At 40.5% G+C, this 14181-nt stretch overlaps 1 protein-coding gene across 1 annotated transcript; it reads right to left on the reverse strand.

Moving 5' to 3' along the window:
- Positions 1–3977: 3977 nt before the first annotated feature.
- PDE6H (phosphodiesterase 6H) lies at positions 3978–13812 on the reverse strand. The gene is made up of 4 exons (XM_057703533.1): positions 13545–13812; positions 7790–7964; positions 6717–6757; positions 3978–4125 (listed from the first exon to the last, which is right to left on the reverse strand). The coding sequence occupies exons 2-4, from the start codon at positions 7921–7923 to the stop codon at positions 4049–4051; spliced, it is 252 nt and encodes an 83-aa protein (XP_057559516.1). The 5' UTR covers positions 7924–7964; positions 13545–13812; the 3' UTR covers positions 3978–4048.
- Between the last annotated feature and the right edge of the window lie 369 nt (positions 13813–14181).

A 14181-nucleotide genomic window follows, 5' to 3' on the forward strand; every position in this document is an offset into this window, starting at 1 on the left:
TTTTAGAGTGTCTGGCCCTGCATTTAGGTCTCTAATCCATTTTGAGTTTATTTTTGTGTATGGTGTTAGGGAGTGTTTTAATTTCATTCTTTTACATGTAGCTGTCCAGTTTTCCCAGCATCACATCAGAGTTTTCAAACTGGCACAAATTAAGAATAATTGGAGACCCCTGTTAAGAAACAGATTTTAAGACCTTTTCCTTGGAGAATCATATTCAGAAAACTTGGAGTGGGGCCCAAATTTTCTGTGCTGTTAACAAGACGTTCCCAATGGCTCTTATTATCAAGTGTCAGAAGATCTCAAAAAATCCTCCAACCCTAAAATTCTACGAGAATTCCCTTCTGCAGTTTTTCTCTTTCATCTATTGTGTTATCCCTATTTGACATTGTGCTTCCTCCACTTCCGGGGTTTATATTAGAATCGCCTTTGCGGGTTTTAAATGTATCCATGCTATTTCCTAACTCTAAGTAAAAAATCACTGGGTGACAAAGAATGTCTGTTCTTTGATACTATTGCTACGCTGGATATTTCCAATTTGCCCCTTCACATCCACTCTCCACCCTTCTCCACCTGATCTTTGGTGTTGAAGGTGGACCCTACTGACCACATCAATGGGCTCCTTTGCCTTCCAACATCAAATTAGGTTTATCCAATGGGAGGCATCAGCAGAAAAGTAGCGAAAGGGGGAACAGCATTGGGGTATTAATTAGCCTCACCTCCACCCCTCCTGATTGCCCACAGGATCACAGTGGGTTGGCTGTATCTCACTACCGAAGACCACCTCCCCCTCGGGGTGGGGGTGCTTTCCTATGATTAGAGCTTACATCTTAGGGTTCCTCCAGATCTAGGTTGCTCATGTAGCCCCAAAACTGTTGCTAGACCCAAGTTACTCTACTACCTTTTGTAGATTCTCCTCAACCCTTCCCAAGCCTTTATAAGCAGTTCCTTTGTTAAAATTTCCTCAGTTACTCTGTTTGAGAATGGCATCTCCACTCCCAGGATTTTGGTGGGGACAATGATTTACCTTTATCTTTTTCACATGTGCTATTTGTGTAATAAGAGTTTTCTTGTGTCATTTAAACTAATAGAAAAGATAGAATTAGAATTTAGGAATAGAAAGAATGAAATTCTAGGGTTTGAATGAGCTTTAAATTATGTCTATTCTACATTATGTTTTGTAACAGGAACTAACATAGTGCAGTAGGTCAAATATACTTTAAAATCAAACAAACAAGCAAATAAACTCATAGAAAATAATCAGATTTGTGGTAACCAAGGAGGGGGGCAGGTGGGAAGAGAGGGAATTGGATGAAGACACTCAAAAGATATAAACTTGCAGTTATAAGATAAATTAGTACTAGGGATGTAATGTACAATATAATAAATATAATTAATGCTGCTGTATGTTATATATGAAAATTGTTAACAGAGTAAATTCTAAGAGTTCTCTTATCACAAGAAAAACTTTTTTCTATTTCTTTAATTTTCTATCTATATGAGATGACGGCTGTTGACTAAACTTATTGTGATAATCATTTCATGATACATGTAAGTCAAATCATTATGCTGTAACCCGAAATTTATACAGTGCTATATGTCAATTATATCTCAATAAAACTGGAAAAAAATAGACAAATTATATCTATTCTGGCTTACCACTCAGTACTAGAATTCTACACGAAATAGGTCTGCTCCAACCTGTTCATTGCAATTTTTAAAAAATTTGCTGGCAATTGTCATTTTCTCTTTGCCTAAATATTTTGCATTCTTCAACAGTTCTTCACATAGCATGGTTTCTAGATCCTTCTCCATCCTGGCCGTTGGCTATGTTCTTTTGGGTGAATTCTGCTGTGTCAACATTACTGCTTCATGTTTAGGAAACATTTGCAAAGTAAGCTGAATGTGGACAGATTCTCTGCTGGAGAAAAGCACAAGAGTCCCTAAGTGAAAGGCACACGCTTCCACTGGGATAAGCAAGTACAGACTGAAGTTTCTGGTTGCCAAACGGAGCAGCTGCTTGAAAACAGGCACATGGGTGGAGGCAGAGGGGCTCCTGCTGGGGGGAAAGCATCCTTACCATTACACACCTTGCATGTCATGGTTTCACTTTTGAATTTATACCCTACTTTTTCTTTTATAATCTTTATTTTCCACTAAGTGTAATAGGGAAGAACAAATCTGACTCCATATTGGATCTGTTTCTTTTACTTTAACCTTTGTATTTTATTGTTTTTGCTACAAGCTAATCACTAAAGGGATGTAGCTAATCACTAAAGGGATGTTGCCTATAGTATACATAATGGACCATCTCCCAACCCTGGCTCCCATGCCTGAACATTGAGTTAAAATATCTTTGTTGAAGCTCACAGGAAACATCCTGACCCAGTCCACCTGTGAATGGCTACAAGAAAGAAGAAATTAACAATGCCTCCTGGAGTCTGGCCAGAACCAGAAAATATTTGCAACAATTTATCACCTCCTTTACTTTACCTCCTCACCCCTTCCCCACTGTAAAAGAAACTAGCATCCAAACCTGGGCAAGATGGTTCTTTGGGACACTAGTCCACCATATTCTAGGTCTGGTGGCTTTCCTAATAAAGTCACTATTCCTTTCCCCAACAACTCAGCTCTTGATTTTTTGGCCTATCATGCAGTGAGCAATACGAGCCTGGACTCGGTGACATGAGGAGGGAATAAAGTGGAATTCTAGTTGGGCCAAGGGTTAAAATGGAAAATGGGCATGCTTTAAATTCCCATGATCTGGAAATCCAGCCTCCTTACCCCATTCCAAACCAGATGTGTCCTTTGGGCTTTTAGATTTCTGGCCGGAAGGTAACAATGTCATTTGTGCAAAACAGTGAATGCAGGGCCTACAGCAGAAGAAATGTTGTCCAGTGCTAAGCATCTTTCATTCCCATGCTCAAAGTCACAGAATTTATTGCTACCTTGAACCTTAGATTACCTAATTCAGGCAAACTGGAGGATCCCAAGCATGCGATCTTTGCCCAAAATGATGGTGCCAGAATTAGAACCCAAATCTCTTCCCCCTCTATCATCCTGCTTCTCTTTTCAGTTAATTTACTCCGTTCCTTCACCACAAATTACAAAACTGAAATGAAGAAGTTGATACTGCTAGTGCCTAAAGCATCCAAGTCAGATAGAGGCAGCCCTTGAATTACACAATTGCCTTGAAAGTATTGGGGAAAGATAGCTATGTGCACATTACATTTGACACAACTTCGGGGTGAAGCAAACCATCATTTTCTTTTTCTGATTCCACTACCTATCTTTTGCATCTGAGTCTAAACTTTAAAGGACATAAGTCTTTTCAATCAACTCAATCAAGGCACTGAAAAGAAGGCTCACATTGTCAGAGTCTTGAGTTTAAATCTCCAGGTTGCCACCAAGTCAAAACTGTACAATTTAAAGCTGCTTCAGATATCAGGGATAACCTAGTTCAATAACATTTAGACCCAGAGAGGTTGTGATTTACAAAGTTACAAAGCAGAATCAGAACTTGACTATTAATCCTATGCTCTTTTGCATGCTCTGTGTTTATTTCCTGTGATTATGCCTTCTTTGTTTAATTGGGTTTGAGAGGACATCAGATATTTGCATATAGCATTTAATACAACTTCATCATGAGATTTGAGGTAAATATCTCCTTTATTAAAGAAAAAGGGGGAGGAGTGACAAAAATTGTATCTTTAAAATCTATTACCAATCATAATGAATGCCTAGCAAAAACAGATTTGAAGGACTTAAACTTTAGAGAAATACTAATGACTTCTAACCAGCTGATAGGAAAAAGTGGTAATATTTGAAATGCCCTATCAAAAGTTGATTTCACTCACTATTCTGAGGTAAATTATACTGCATGAGAGAGACTGACACTAAGAGAATGCTTAGTAGTAACTTAAGGGAAATGACTGTGTAAGCCAAAGAAACCACTTCCGACAGCTGCATGTCAAGCCTCTGGCAGATCAATAGGGCAGAAGTAATCAAAGTTACAGCAGATGCTGTTGAGAGTGGCAGAACCTCTGGTGTCTCAGATGATCCCAAACTGAGCGAGCTCGTGCAACTCCAAGTGGCTGAAAGCCTCCCAAGGACAAATCACCGTGATATCTGCAAGAGAGAAAAGAACTTATAAGCCAATCTCACCCCTAGCAGAGCCTCTTCTGCTCAATAGGGCATCCTTCAGGCAGAGACACCTCACCCCTCTCTCCCATCTGCTGTCAGATGACTGGGAAGTTGTCTAGAATGGCCCTTCAGCCCGGGAAGGATAAGACCAATTGTTTAATCCTCTGCAGGGCTCTGATTCCCCCCAAACAGGCTCCCCAGGTATCTGTGTTGGTTTTATTCTGCATCCTTTTGGGGGAGATGATCCAAGGCTTTTGACTGGGGCTATCTTGTGGGAGTGTAGCTCTCTGATTACACAGAGTCTCACCAAACCACTGAAGAGGGAACAAGGTGGAGGTCTAGTTAGGCCAAGAGTTAATGTGAGAAATAGAGGTGCTTTCAATTCCTATGGTCTGGAAACCCAGTCTCCTTACTCCCTACCAATCCAGATGTGTTCCTTGGGCTTTTCTGACTGTTCTTAAGCTTCTTAACACTCTGAAATGCCTATATCCCAGCGCATATTGGGAAGTGACCTCAAGGCATCATCCCAACCAGTCTCTTGCATCAGCAATAAGATATTATTGTTCTCAAGTTACAGAGAAGCTGGCTGATACCCAGAGGGATTAAACACCCAGCCAAAAAAGCTCACAGTTGTAGAGATTGAACTAGAACCAGGTCAAAGACTTCAGAATTTCCCTCAACATAAACCTCTTGCCACTATTCCAAATATGATGGCAAAGTTAAGGATATATTCCAGAGTCCAAAGTGAATTTGCTGGTCTTATATACAAAATAGAGACGCATTTGATTTAGAAGAATAGTATATGAGCTTTATAAAATTGGCTAGAAATTCTATCTGAGATCTGAGGAGTGGCATTAGACAATAAAAATATACTGAGAATTGCCTGGAAATGACACTGATTGGTATGAGTGCCACCATTTATCAAAAGAGTATTGGATGAGTTGAAAACTTGTGGCCACACAAAAACCTGTACGAGGAAATTTACAGCAGCTTTATTCATAATTGTCAAAACTCGAGAGCAATAAAGATGCCTATCAATAGCATAAATAAATTGTGATACAACCATCCAATAAAATATTCAGTGATAAAAAGAAACGTTCTATCAAACGATGTAAAGACATGGTGGAAGCTTAGATAAATACTACTAAGTGAAAGAGCTCATACTGTGTGATTCTAACTGCAGGACTACCAGGAAAAGGCACAACTATAGAGACAGCAAAAAGATGAATGGTTGTCAGGAGTTTATGGGGAGAATGGGATGAACAGGTAGAGCACAGGAGACTTTGGGGGCTAGTGAAATATTCTGTATGAACCTGTAATGGATACATGACATCATGTATTTGTCAAAACCCATAGAACTGGACAACACAAAGCCTGAACAAACTATTTCAGTTAATAACAATGTATTGATATTGGTTCATGAGGTATAACAAACGTGCCACACCAACGCAAGATGTTAATAGTAGGGGAAACGATCTATAGAGAGAGGAAGGTGGCAAATGGGGGTCTATAGGAACTCTGTACTTTCTGCTTAATTTTTCCATATACTTAAAACTGCTTTAAAACATAAAGTTTATTCATATGGACACCAAGTGGGGAAATCTGGGAGGGGAGGGGCGGGCGTTGGGGGGGAATGAATTGGGAGATTGGGATTGCCATATATACATTACTAAGAAAAAAATATCAAATTGTGCACTTTAAATATAAGCAGTTTATTGTATGTCAATGTATCTCAGTGAAAGTTCTTAAAGAAAAAAGTTTTTAAAAATTAAAAAATAAGGAAATAAAAATGGTTTATTAGTTTTTTAAAAGGATATGTAGTAATTTGCATGTATTATCCAACAAATAAAAATTCTAACCAATTAAAAAATATTGTATCAAAGATGAACCAGTTTGCAAGGCAGAAATAGAGACACAGATGCAGAGAACAAACACATGGACACCAAGGGGGGAAAGCGGTGGTGGGGGGGGTGTGTGAATTGGGATTGACATATATACACTAATATGAATAAAATAGACAACTAACAAGAAAAAAAATAAAAATAAATGAAAAACAAAATTGTACCGAATACTTTCAGTGTGTAGGGCCCTGTTCTGGGTGCCAGAGGATGTGTGAAAAAAGGAAGTTGGTGAGGGAGTGGTGAGCCCAGTAGAGTGGAAAGGCTCTCCAGGCCCCACCCTTGTTTCCAATACCTCACTCTGTGGCCTCAGTCTGTCACTTAATTCCTCTATGTCTCAGATTTCTCTTCTGAAAAATAAAGAAGTTGGTCTAGATTGACTCTGAGCATCATTCTAGTGTGGAAGTCTACAACTCATCATTGTGTGTCCTCAAGAGTGCTTAGCAAAACAGGGGATTCATTAAATTTGGGGGCTAGTCTGATTTCTCTTAGAGGTTTTACCTCTGGGCACACACATACTTATTTAGGAAGTTAAATTGAAACCCCACTTTTCTAGGTCTTTAAAGAATCTGTCGCCTTAGGTATTTCTGGTGACTTTCAACTGCCCCTTGAAGCCTGAAGTAGAAAAAAAGGTGAAAGTCCAAGGGTAAAATTCACTTAAATCTTTGGGTCGCTCACCTGTTCCTAGTCCCTCCATACCCGGAATGTCATCTCCAAACCTACAGGAAAAAGTACAAGAGAAATTAGCTGATATTGGAGCCAAAGAATCCTGGAATAGTCATGTGAAGAGTGTCCTGATTCAATGGGAAAGAAGTTTAAGTTTTTGTATTTGAGAAAGCCCTTATGTTTGCATTGAACTGGGCCAAAGGAAATGCCACTCAGGCAGGTTTTAGACAACGTGTCCCAGAGGAGTAATAATTTCCGTCTGTAAAAATTTAACCTAAGACAATTGAGAGCCAGGAAAAAAAAAGATCAGTTGGACAGTTTAGTCAAGCGCCACTTTTTAAAACAGAAATTGGAACGATAAAGCAATATGAAAGGCATTAAAATGATTAATTTATCCATTTGTTTAGTGTATCCAAAAGTACATATTAAGCATCTACTATGTCCCTAGCATTGTGTTAGGCACTGGGAGTTAAGGAAAAAACAAACACATATTTTCTGAGAGATCTCAGTCTCTGGGAACAGATGAAAAGAAATCAATATAATGTAAAATAATACAAGTTACTATAGCTGAATGTACAAAATGCAAACATGGAAGTAATGATAATGTTTGTCTAAGGGAGTCAGTAATGGCTTCCAAAAGAAATTAACATGAGTGTGTATGGAAAAATAAATAAGATTTTGTCAAGAGAGAAAGAGAAAAACAAAGAACCAAAGAGAGAAGATTTGAAGCCATAAAAATAAACTGTGTGTTCTAGAAGTGGCCAGTGGTTCTGTGTTCCAGATTAAAGCACAGGTTACATCAGCGAAGGAAAGTGGTCAAGAAACGTCTGAAAGGTCAAGTAGAAGGTCACTGTGAAAGGTTCCATTTTCCATGTTAAATTTGGCGGTAGATATGGGAGGTGACAGAGAAAGGATTCCAGGACTGAAAACATGATTCAGCAAAGATTCTGTTAGAGAGGAAAACAGAGGGTGGGGTGGAAACTTTTACAAGTCTATTTAATATTGTGACCATTAATTTCTCAAAACCAAAGCAGCCTTACGGAGGGAAAAAAAGTAATAGAAAGTCTTTTTAATCTTGTTCTTACCCTTTCACACCTTTCTTAGGAGGCTTGCTCTTGAACTGACGAGTCTGCCTCTGCTTGAACTTGGGGGGTCCTTTGCGTGGGGTGGTGGGACCCTGGTTTGAAGCTGGAGGAGCCAACGTGGTATTGTCACTCATTCTGCTGGTCCTTAGGGGGCTGATGGTTTTCTTTCAGGCTCCTTAGACAGTAAGAGAAAAAAAGAAGACCCTTCAAAGTATGAGGACCATTACTTACTAGACCTTTAAGGTAAACTGGAGGGGAGAAAAGCACCTTGATAAAGAAGCTCAGTATTTTGTGTTGACACCAAAAGGAAGAAGTTATCATCATTTAAAGGGATTTTTAAGAGAATATGGTATAAAGCAGCGGAAGCACTCAGTATAGTAGAATATAAACTGACAACAGAGTTCAAAAATCTAAGTAGATTTGTTGTTCCAATAAATCTGCCACTAACTTTCTATGTGAATTTATTATAATGATGTGTTTCTGTTTGATCACCAGTTCCACCATCTATAAAGGGAGATACGTGAAATAAAGGATGTCTATAGTCTTTGCAGCACTGAAACGTTCTTTAAGCTTTACATATTTCTCCATCCAGCTATACAATAACCTGACTCTAAATGTTTATTGACCCTTTTTTTGTGGCCTTTGTTCTTTATGGCCTTTGTTTTATTTAATTCTCATGCAATCCAGAGACTTCTGTCCCAGCTCTGGGGATGACAGTGTAGTCGTCTGGGGAGGCGGAGCTCTGAACCAAGTATACAGACACCATGAAGTAGTCAACACATACCAATACACACACACACACACACACACACACACACACACACACAAGACAATGCAGGGTTATTAAGTGGTGGGTTTGTGCTTTAACTCCACATCCAGATATGAAGTTCTTTAGCCACATATTTCTCAGAAACCTTCAACATTTTCTCCTATCCAAATCAAGGACCTATCCAATATGGTTTTCCCAGACTTTCATTTTAGCTACAGAAATATACATTGTCATTCTTTAAGTACATACAACAGAACATAACAAATTGTAACATGTGATAACAAATTAACATGACTTACCCTAAACTAAAGGATTTTGTTTCTTTCTCCTTTCCTATCACAAAAGTTGATAGCACACAATCGGGGAGGGAAGATTCTGAAAAAACTCCAAAGAACTCCAAACAGCCTTAATCTCCCACCTTGAGTCAAACTTTCCATAATCTACCGCCTGGGAGCTTTGTTTTCATGGAGTTCCATATTTCATTTGTTATAGACTTATGTTAATATTCTTAACTTCAATTCTCCCTGACAATGTTTGGCTCGTGCTAACCATCTTTTCTCTCTCTCTCTGCCACACTGCACATCCCTCAAATCTTATGTTGTATAACTTTTATAAACTTCTTCTTATTACTCTCAAAATCATGTTAAATTATTAATAAATCCTTGCCTCCGAGATATTTTTCCTTATCTTCTTTTCCCCAACTACTATTTTCATTTTCTCTTGCCAGTCCTCAACTTGTTCAATAGAAACACCTTGACTGCTCTGGGAGCTGGAAACAAGGATGGTGAAGCAAGTCGGGGCCCTGGACCATCTGCACATGCAATGGATCTTGTCTTAATCCCCCACTGGAATATTCTCCATGAGGCTGTTTTTTCCAGTCTTTGTTCATTTCTGTAGCCTCAGAACCTACAACAGTACCTGGCACATAGCAGGTGTGCCATATACACATTCGTCAAATGAGTGAATAAATAACTAAAGAGACTGAACTAATACCGTGAACCTTGGGTCCTGAGATCCTAACCCTGTGACCTTCTCCATCAAACCATAGGGAAGGCATCTGCTGATCTTCGCCTCGTAAAGCCCTCAGTGGCTTTAGAAAATGTGCTCCCAGCTCTTCTACTCACTGAATCCGATTCTTGTGCTGCAGGCCCTCTCCCACCCTGGTAAACAGGGAGAGTTTGTACCTCTCCCAAGTGTGGTTGGGACCATGGCAATGGCTGGTGAACAGCCAAGAGCAGCATTACTCTCGGACGGTGCCACCAGTAACCAACACATCCCAGCTCTGCCAAAGCCACAGAGGAAAACTAGAGAATTTCTCTCAGATCAAGCTTTTTGGACTTCCCAATTCTTTCAAAGCAATAAGAAACTACAAACTTTCCTTTCTCTCATCTAGAGAGCCTACTAGGTGTAAGATTGCCAGATTTAGCAAATAAAAGTACAAGACAGCCGTTAAGTTTGAATTTCAGATAAACAACAAATGATTTATTTTAGTATAAGTAGATCCCAAATATTTCATGGTGCATACTTATACTTAGAAACTTGTCTTGTTGTTTATCTGAAATTCAAATTTATCTGGGCATCTTCTGGGTTATCTGGCAACTCTAACTAGGATCCTACTATGTTAGATCCAAAGTCTATAATGTGAGGGCCTAAGGTAACCTTAATCAGTCAAATCACCCCTTAGGGGGTGAAACAGTGTAAAGAGTAGATACTTTAGAATCAAATAGAAATAATCTCAAATTCCTGCTCCATGAAGCTCTTTATGTGATCTTGGATAAGTTGCGTAAACTCTCTAGGTCTCATTCCATCTATAAAATGAATCAAATAATATCTTCTTTTTTTTAGAGTAATGGGGAAAATAAGAGGGAATAATGTAGAGTGCTGAAAAATACTCAAAAAGGAGTAACTATATAGTAGACCTTCTGACAGTCAAGGAAGCCCTGCAAGGAAATTTATGGTTTCGACATAGGTTCACCAGGACTCCCACACCCCTTCTCCTGGGGCCATCTGCTGAAGGGTCCTTGTCAAGCACCAGGGAGGTAGTTGCTACCTGCACTTTCTGGGTAAGCCTCTGCATCCTTCAAACACCCCAGCTATTAATCTATTTTTGATCTCAAAATTCTGACTTAAGAAGCCTTCTCTGGATTCCTTTGACACCCCTAACAGCAACCCCAAAGGACTTAAAATTCATACTTGACTTCTATGCACCCCTGATTACACTTTCCCTTTTCTCTGGCGAGTTTCTTTTGTATGTTTATATAATTCTGAAGTTGCACCTCTAGGCTTATACCGAGTTCCTGTCTAATTCTAAGCGCGATGCAGTACGTAAAATAGTTGCCTGGCTAATCCCTGAATCCTCACAGCCCTCAGGATTTGCACCATGAATAATAATTGTTTTTACATTTATTGTGTATTTCATGTACAATATTTCATTTTTGAATACCTAGCACAGTCAACCAATCCCTGGGGTGTTTCTGTCATAGATTTACCCTCCAGTTCTCCCTGTAACACCTTTGGGAGAAGCAGAATAAATTTGATGTTGTCTGGCCTGGAAGTCAGTCCTGTCAGCCACAGGTATCCCCTACAGCTGAACTTATCCTGACCATGTTTTCCTAGGAACTCCAAGGGCATCCCTGGAGGTGAACAATCCTGCATCTAGTATCAGCCTTGATTTTAGCTACAAGGGGCGGTTTCACATTTTTTGCCTCCAAAAGTGTCAAGTAACTCATTCCTTTGTGAAGCAGAATGTTTTCCTGTTTTTAAAATAATGTTAACCCTTCCCCTTTTGAAGATTACAAACTGTTCTTCTGCAGAAAGAAGTGGATGCAGCAACGTAAGATTTCAAGGTATAGTTTCGCAGTGTTGCCTTAGACCCAAGGTCTCCATGATTCCAGCTAAGGAAGGGCAGTTTCTGAAGATGCTTGAATCAGGCTCTCTGATGCTACTATTATCATTTTAGACTTCATTTCCCTCTTTCTCAGTAAAGATACGGACAGATGGACGATTCCGTTGTTGGTGGACAAGGATGGGGAGAAGACGGGTGGAGGAAGAGTTTCCTCCACTGATGTGGTCGGACCCATAACTGTCACCCAGGGTCCTGCTGAGGCAGAGAGAATCAAATAATTCGGAGAGCCATGGAAGACCCAAACCAAAGCCGTGAAAGAACAAAAACAAAAACCCGGAGAAGTACCTTGCTTCAGCTAGGAACAAACAAATGCTTTAACCTTGGGGAGAGGCGGTTTAGCACACCCGCCCGGCACTGCGGTCCTTCCCCTGCTGGCTGTGGGCTCCTCCCCCTCCCCCGCGCACTCCCACATTAGCCTCTTGGTGCCTGGACCAAGTTTTCAAGCACATCCTGGGAGTAAAGAACTGTTTGCTCTGTGGTCATTTAGTGCGCCATTTCCCTCCTTTCCCAGAAAACTGTTTACTATGGAGCCGCCAAAAGGGAGGGGTGGTTTTGGGTTCCTTCTAAACGAATTTAGTAATCAAGGTTTGCAGTCACCGCATAATAATCAAATTTCACTCAATAGCTTGTCACATGGCATTATAAGGCAGTTTGGGTGTATTCCCTCCATGTTTTCTCCCATTTCCATCCCCAGGCCTGGTCCAGGCCCACAGGTTAGGGTGTTCTTTTCTTCCACTTCTTTGTTTTAGAGCCAGATCGAACCCAACCCCCACTCCACACCCACACACTCACACAAAATTTCTTTGATTATATCCTGCTTAAACTCTCCAGAAGTTGAGAAATACTCACAGAGCTGAATGTTTCTCCTATAAGCTGTCCAGCTGCCTTCTTCACAGTAGATGAATAAAGGATCTTTGCATCCTGATTTATCTCTCTGTAATACCCTCACGCTACCTAATCGCATTGTCATAGGCTTAAGAGCATCAACCCAGGTGCAAAGAAGTTGGAAGAATGTGGGGTGAGACTGGGACAGGCTTTTCTGATAATTGGATGCTCTTACAAACTGACTTGGGCTCTCTCCTGTCCATAATAGGTATTGAATTCACAAACACATATAAAGTGTTGATTTCCAAGGGGGGACTTGCAGATTGTAATTCAATATCTTTTGTCCTTCTCCATTGCAACCTTTAGTCCATACCCCCCATCCTTTCCTTTCCCTGACACACACATGCCCATGCATACTGTCTCTCTCTCTCTCTCCTCTCTCTCTCTCTCTCTCACACACACACACTTATATACACACATACATCATCACATAATTCTTACAGTGTCCCCTGCTTCACTGGGGACACTGATCAGGTGAGCAGTGACATGGAGAAATACCAGCATCTCTCCCTAACTAATATGCATTTTCTCAGACAGATGAAACCGCAAATCAGGAATAACCTAAAATTCAGTGATACATGACAGAGAAAGAGCCCATGCGATAGCTGGGAACCTTTCACTGATGATATTGATTTGAGAACTGATTGCCGGATCTTCCACACCCAAAGGCTTCAGGTGGTAGGGTTGAGGCTACACTCCCATTCAGTGGGACACTTGACTCCCATCTTCCAACTAGCTTTGAGCTACTAGTATGAATTTGTACATCACTTTATACAATTTTATACTTTATGCTTTAAATAGACATTAATTCATATGCCAGCATCATTAAGCTCTTTTGACAAATTTGTCATAAAGAAATTAAATGATGTATTCAAGACTGCATATAAAGTGAGTAGGGGAGCCAGGAGCAAGGCCCAACCCTGCAAGTATCTTGCATATTCATTCTACGGTACTACGGCGAAGCAGGCCTGGGCCAGCCTGTGTTGCGGATTGCTCTCATGCATTGCTAGTGAATTGTAGTGTGCTTCTCTAAATTGTTACTTGTAAGACAACTGTACTCTGTCAGATTATAGAGAAAGAAGGTCAATTTATCCTTTCTAGGTAGGGAAAGATTCTTAACCTGCAGCCACAAGCAGATTATATGGGCAGCTAACCAGCTTAAGGGGGTTTTCAGTAAGCTTTCCCTTGGTACTTACCAAAATTAGAGGAGTTTTGAAGGCAGCAAACATCTTGCAGAGCCAGCAGGGTGTTTTGTCTCTGGATGGATCTTTCCATTCCTCCCCTTTTCCTCCATCACTTTTCATAGCTTTCTCTACTCCTACACACCAGACCCATGGATTTTTTTTTTTCTTCCTTTTGGTTGGGTTGAGTCTTCCTTGGTGTGCGTGGGCTTTCTCTAGTTGCAGTGAGTAGGGACTACTCTTCGTTGTGGTGCACAGGCTTCTCATTTCAGTGGCTTCTCTTGTTGCAGAGCATGGGCTGTAGGCGCATGGGCTGTAGGCCCACGGGCTTCAGTAGTTGTGGCACAAGGGCTTAGCTGCTCCACGTCATGTGTGATCTTCCCAGCCCAGGGCTTGAACCCATGTCCCCTGCATTAGCAGGCAGATTCTTAATCACTGTGCCACCAGGGAAGCCCGCACATGGATGTTTTGATGCTTATCTGTCAAACCCTCCCACATTCTCCATTTCTTTGGTGAAGGACAGAGGACTTCTCATCAGAAACAGTGGGGGCCAGAAGGATGTGGCATATTTTTCACGTCCTTGGAGAAAAGAACTGTCACTCTGAATTCTGTTATCAACTGAATTGATCCTTCAAGAATGAAGTGGAAATAA

This window comes from Hippopotamus amphibius, chromosome 12 (assembly GCF_030028045.1).
Source record: "Hippopotamus amphibius kiboko isolate mHipAmp2 chromosome 12, mHipAmp2.hap2, whole genome shotgun sequence".
Lineage (NCBI taxonomy): Eukaryota > Metazoa > Chordata > Mammalia > Artiodactyla > Hippopotamidae > Hippopotamus > Hippopotamus amphibius.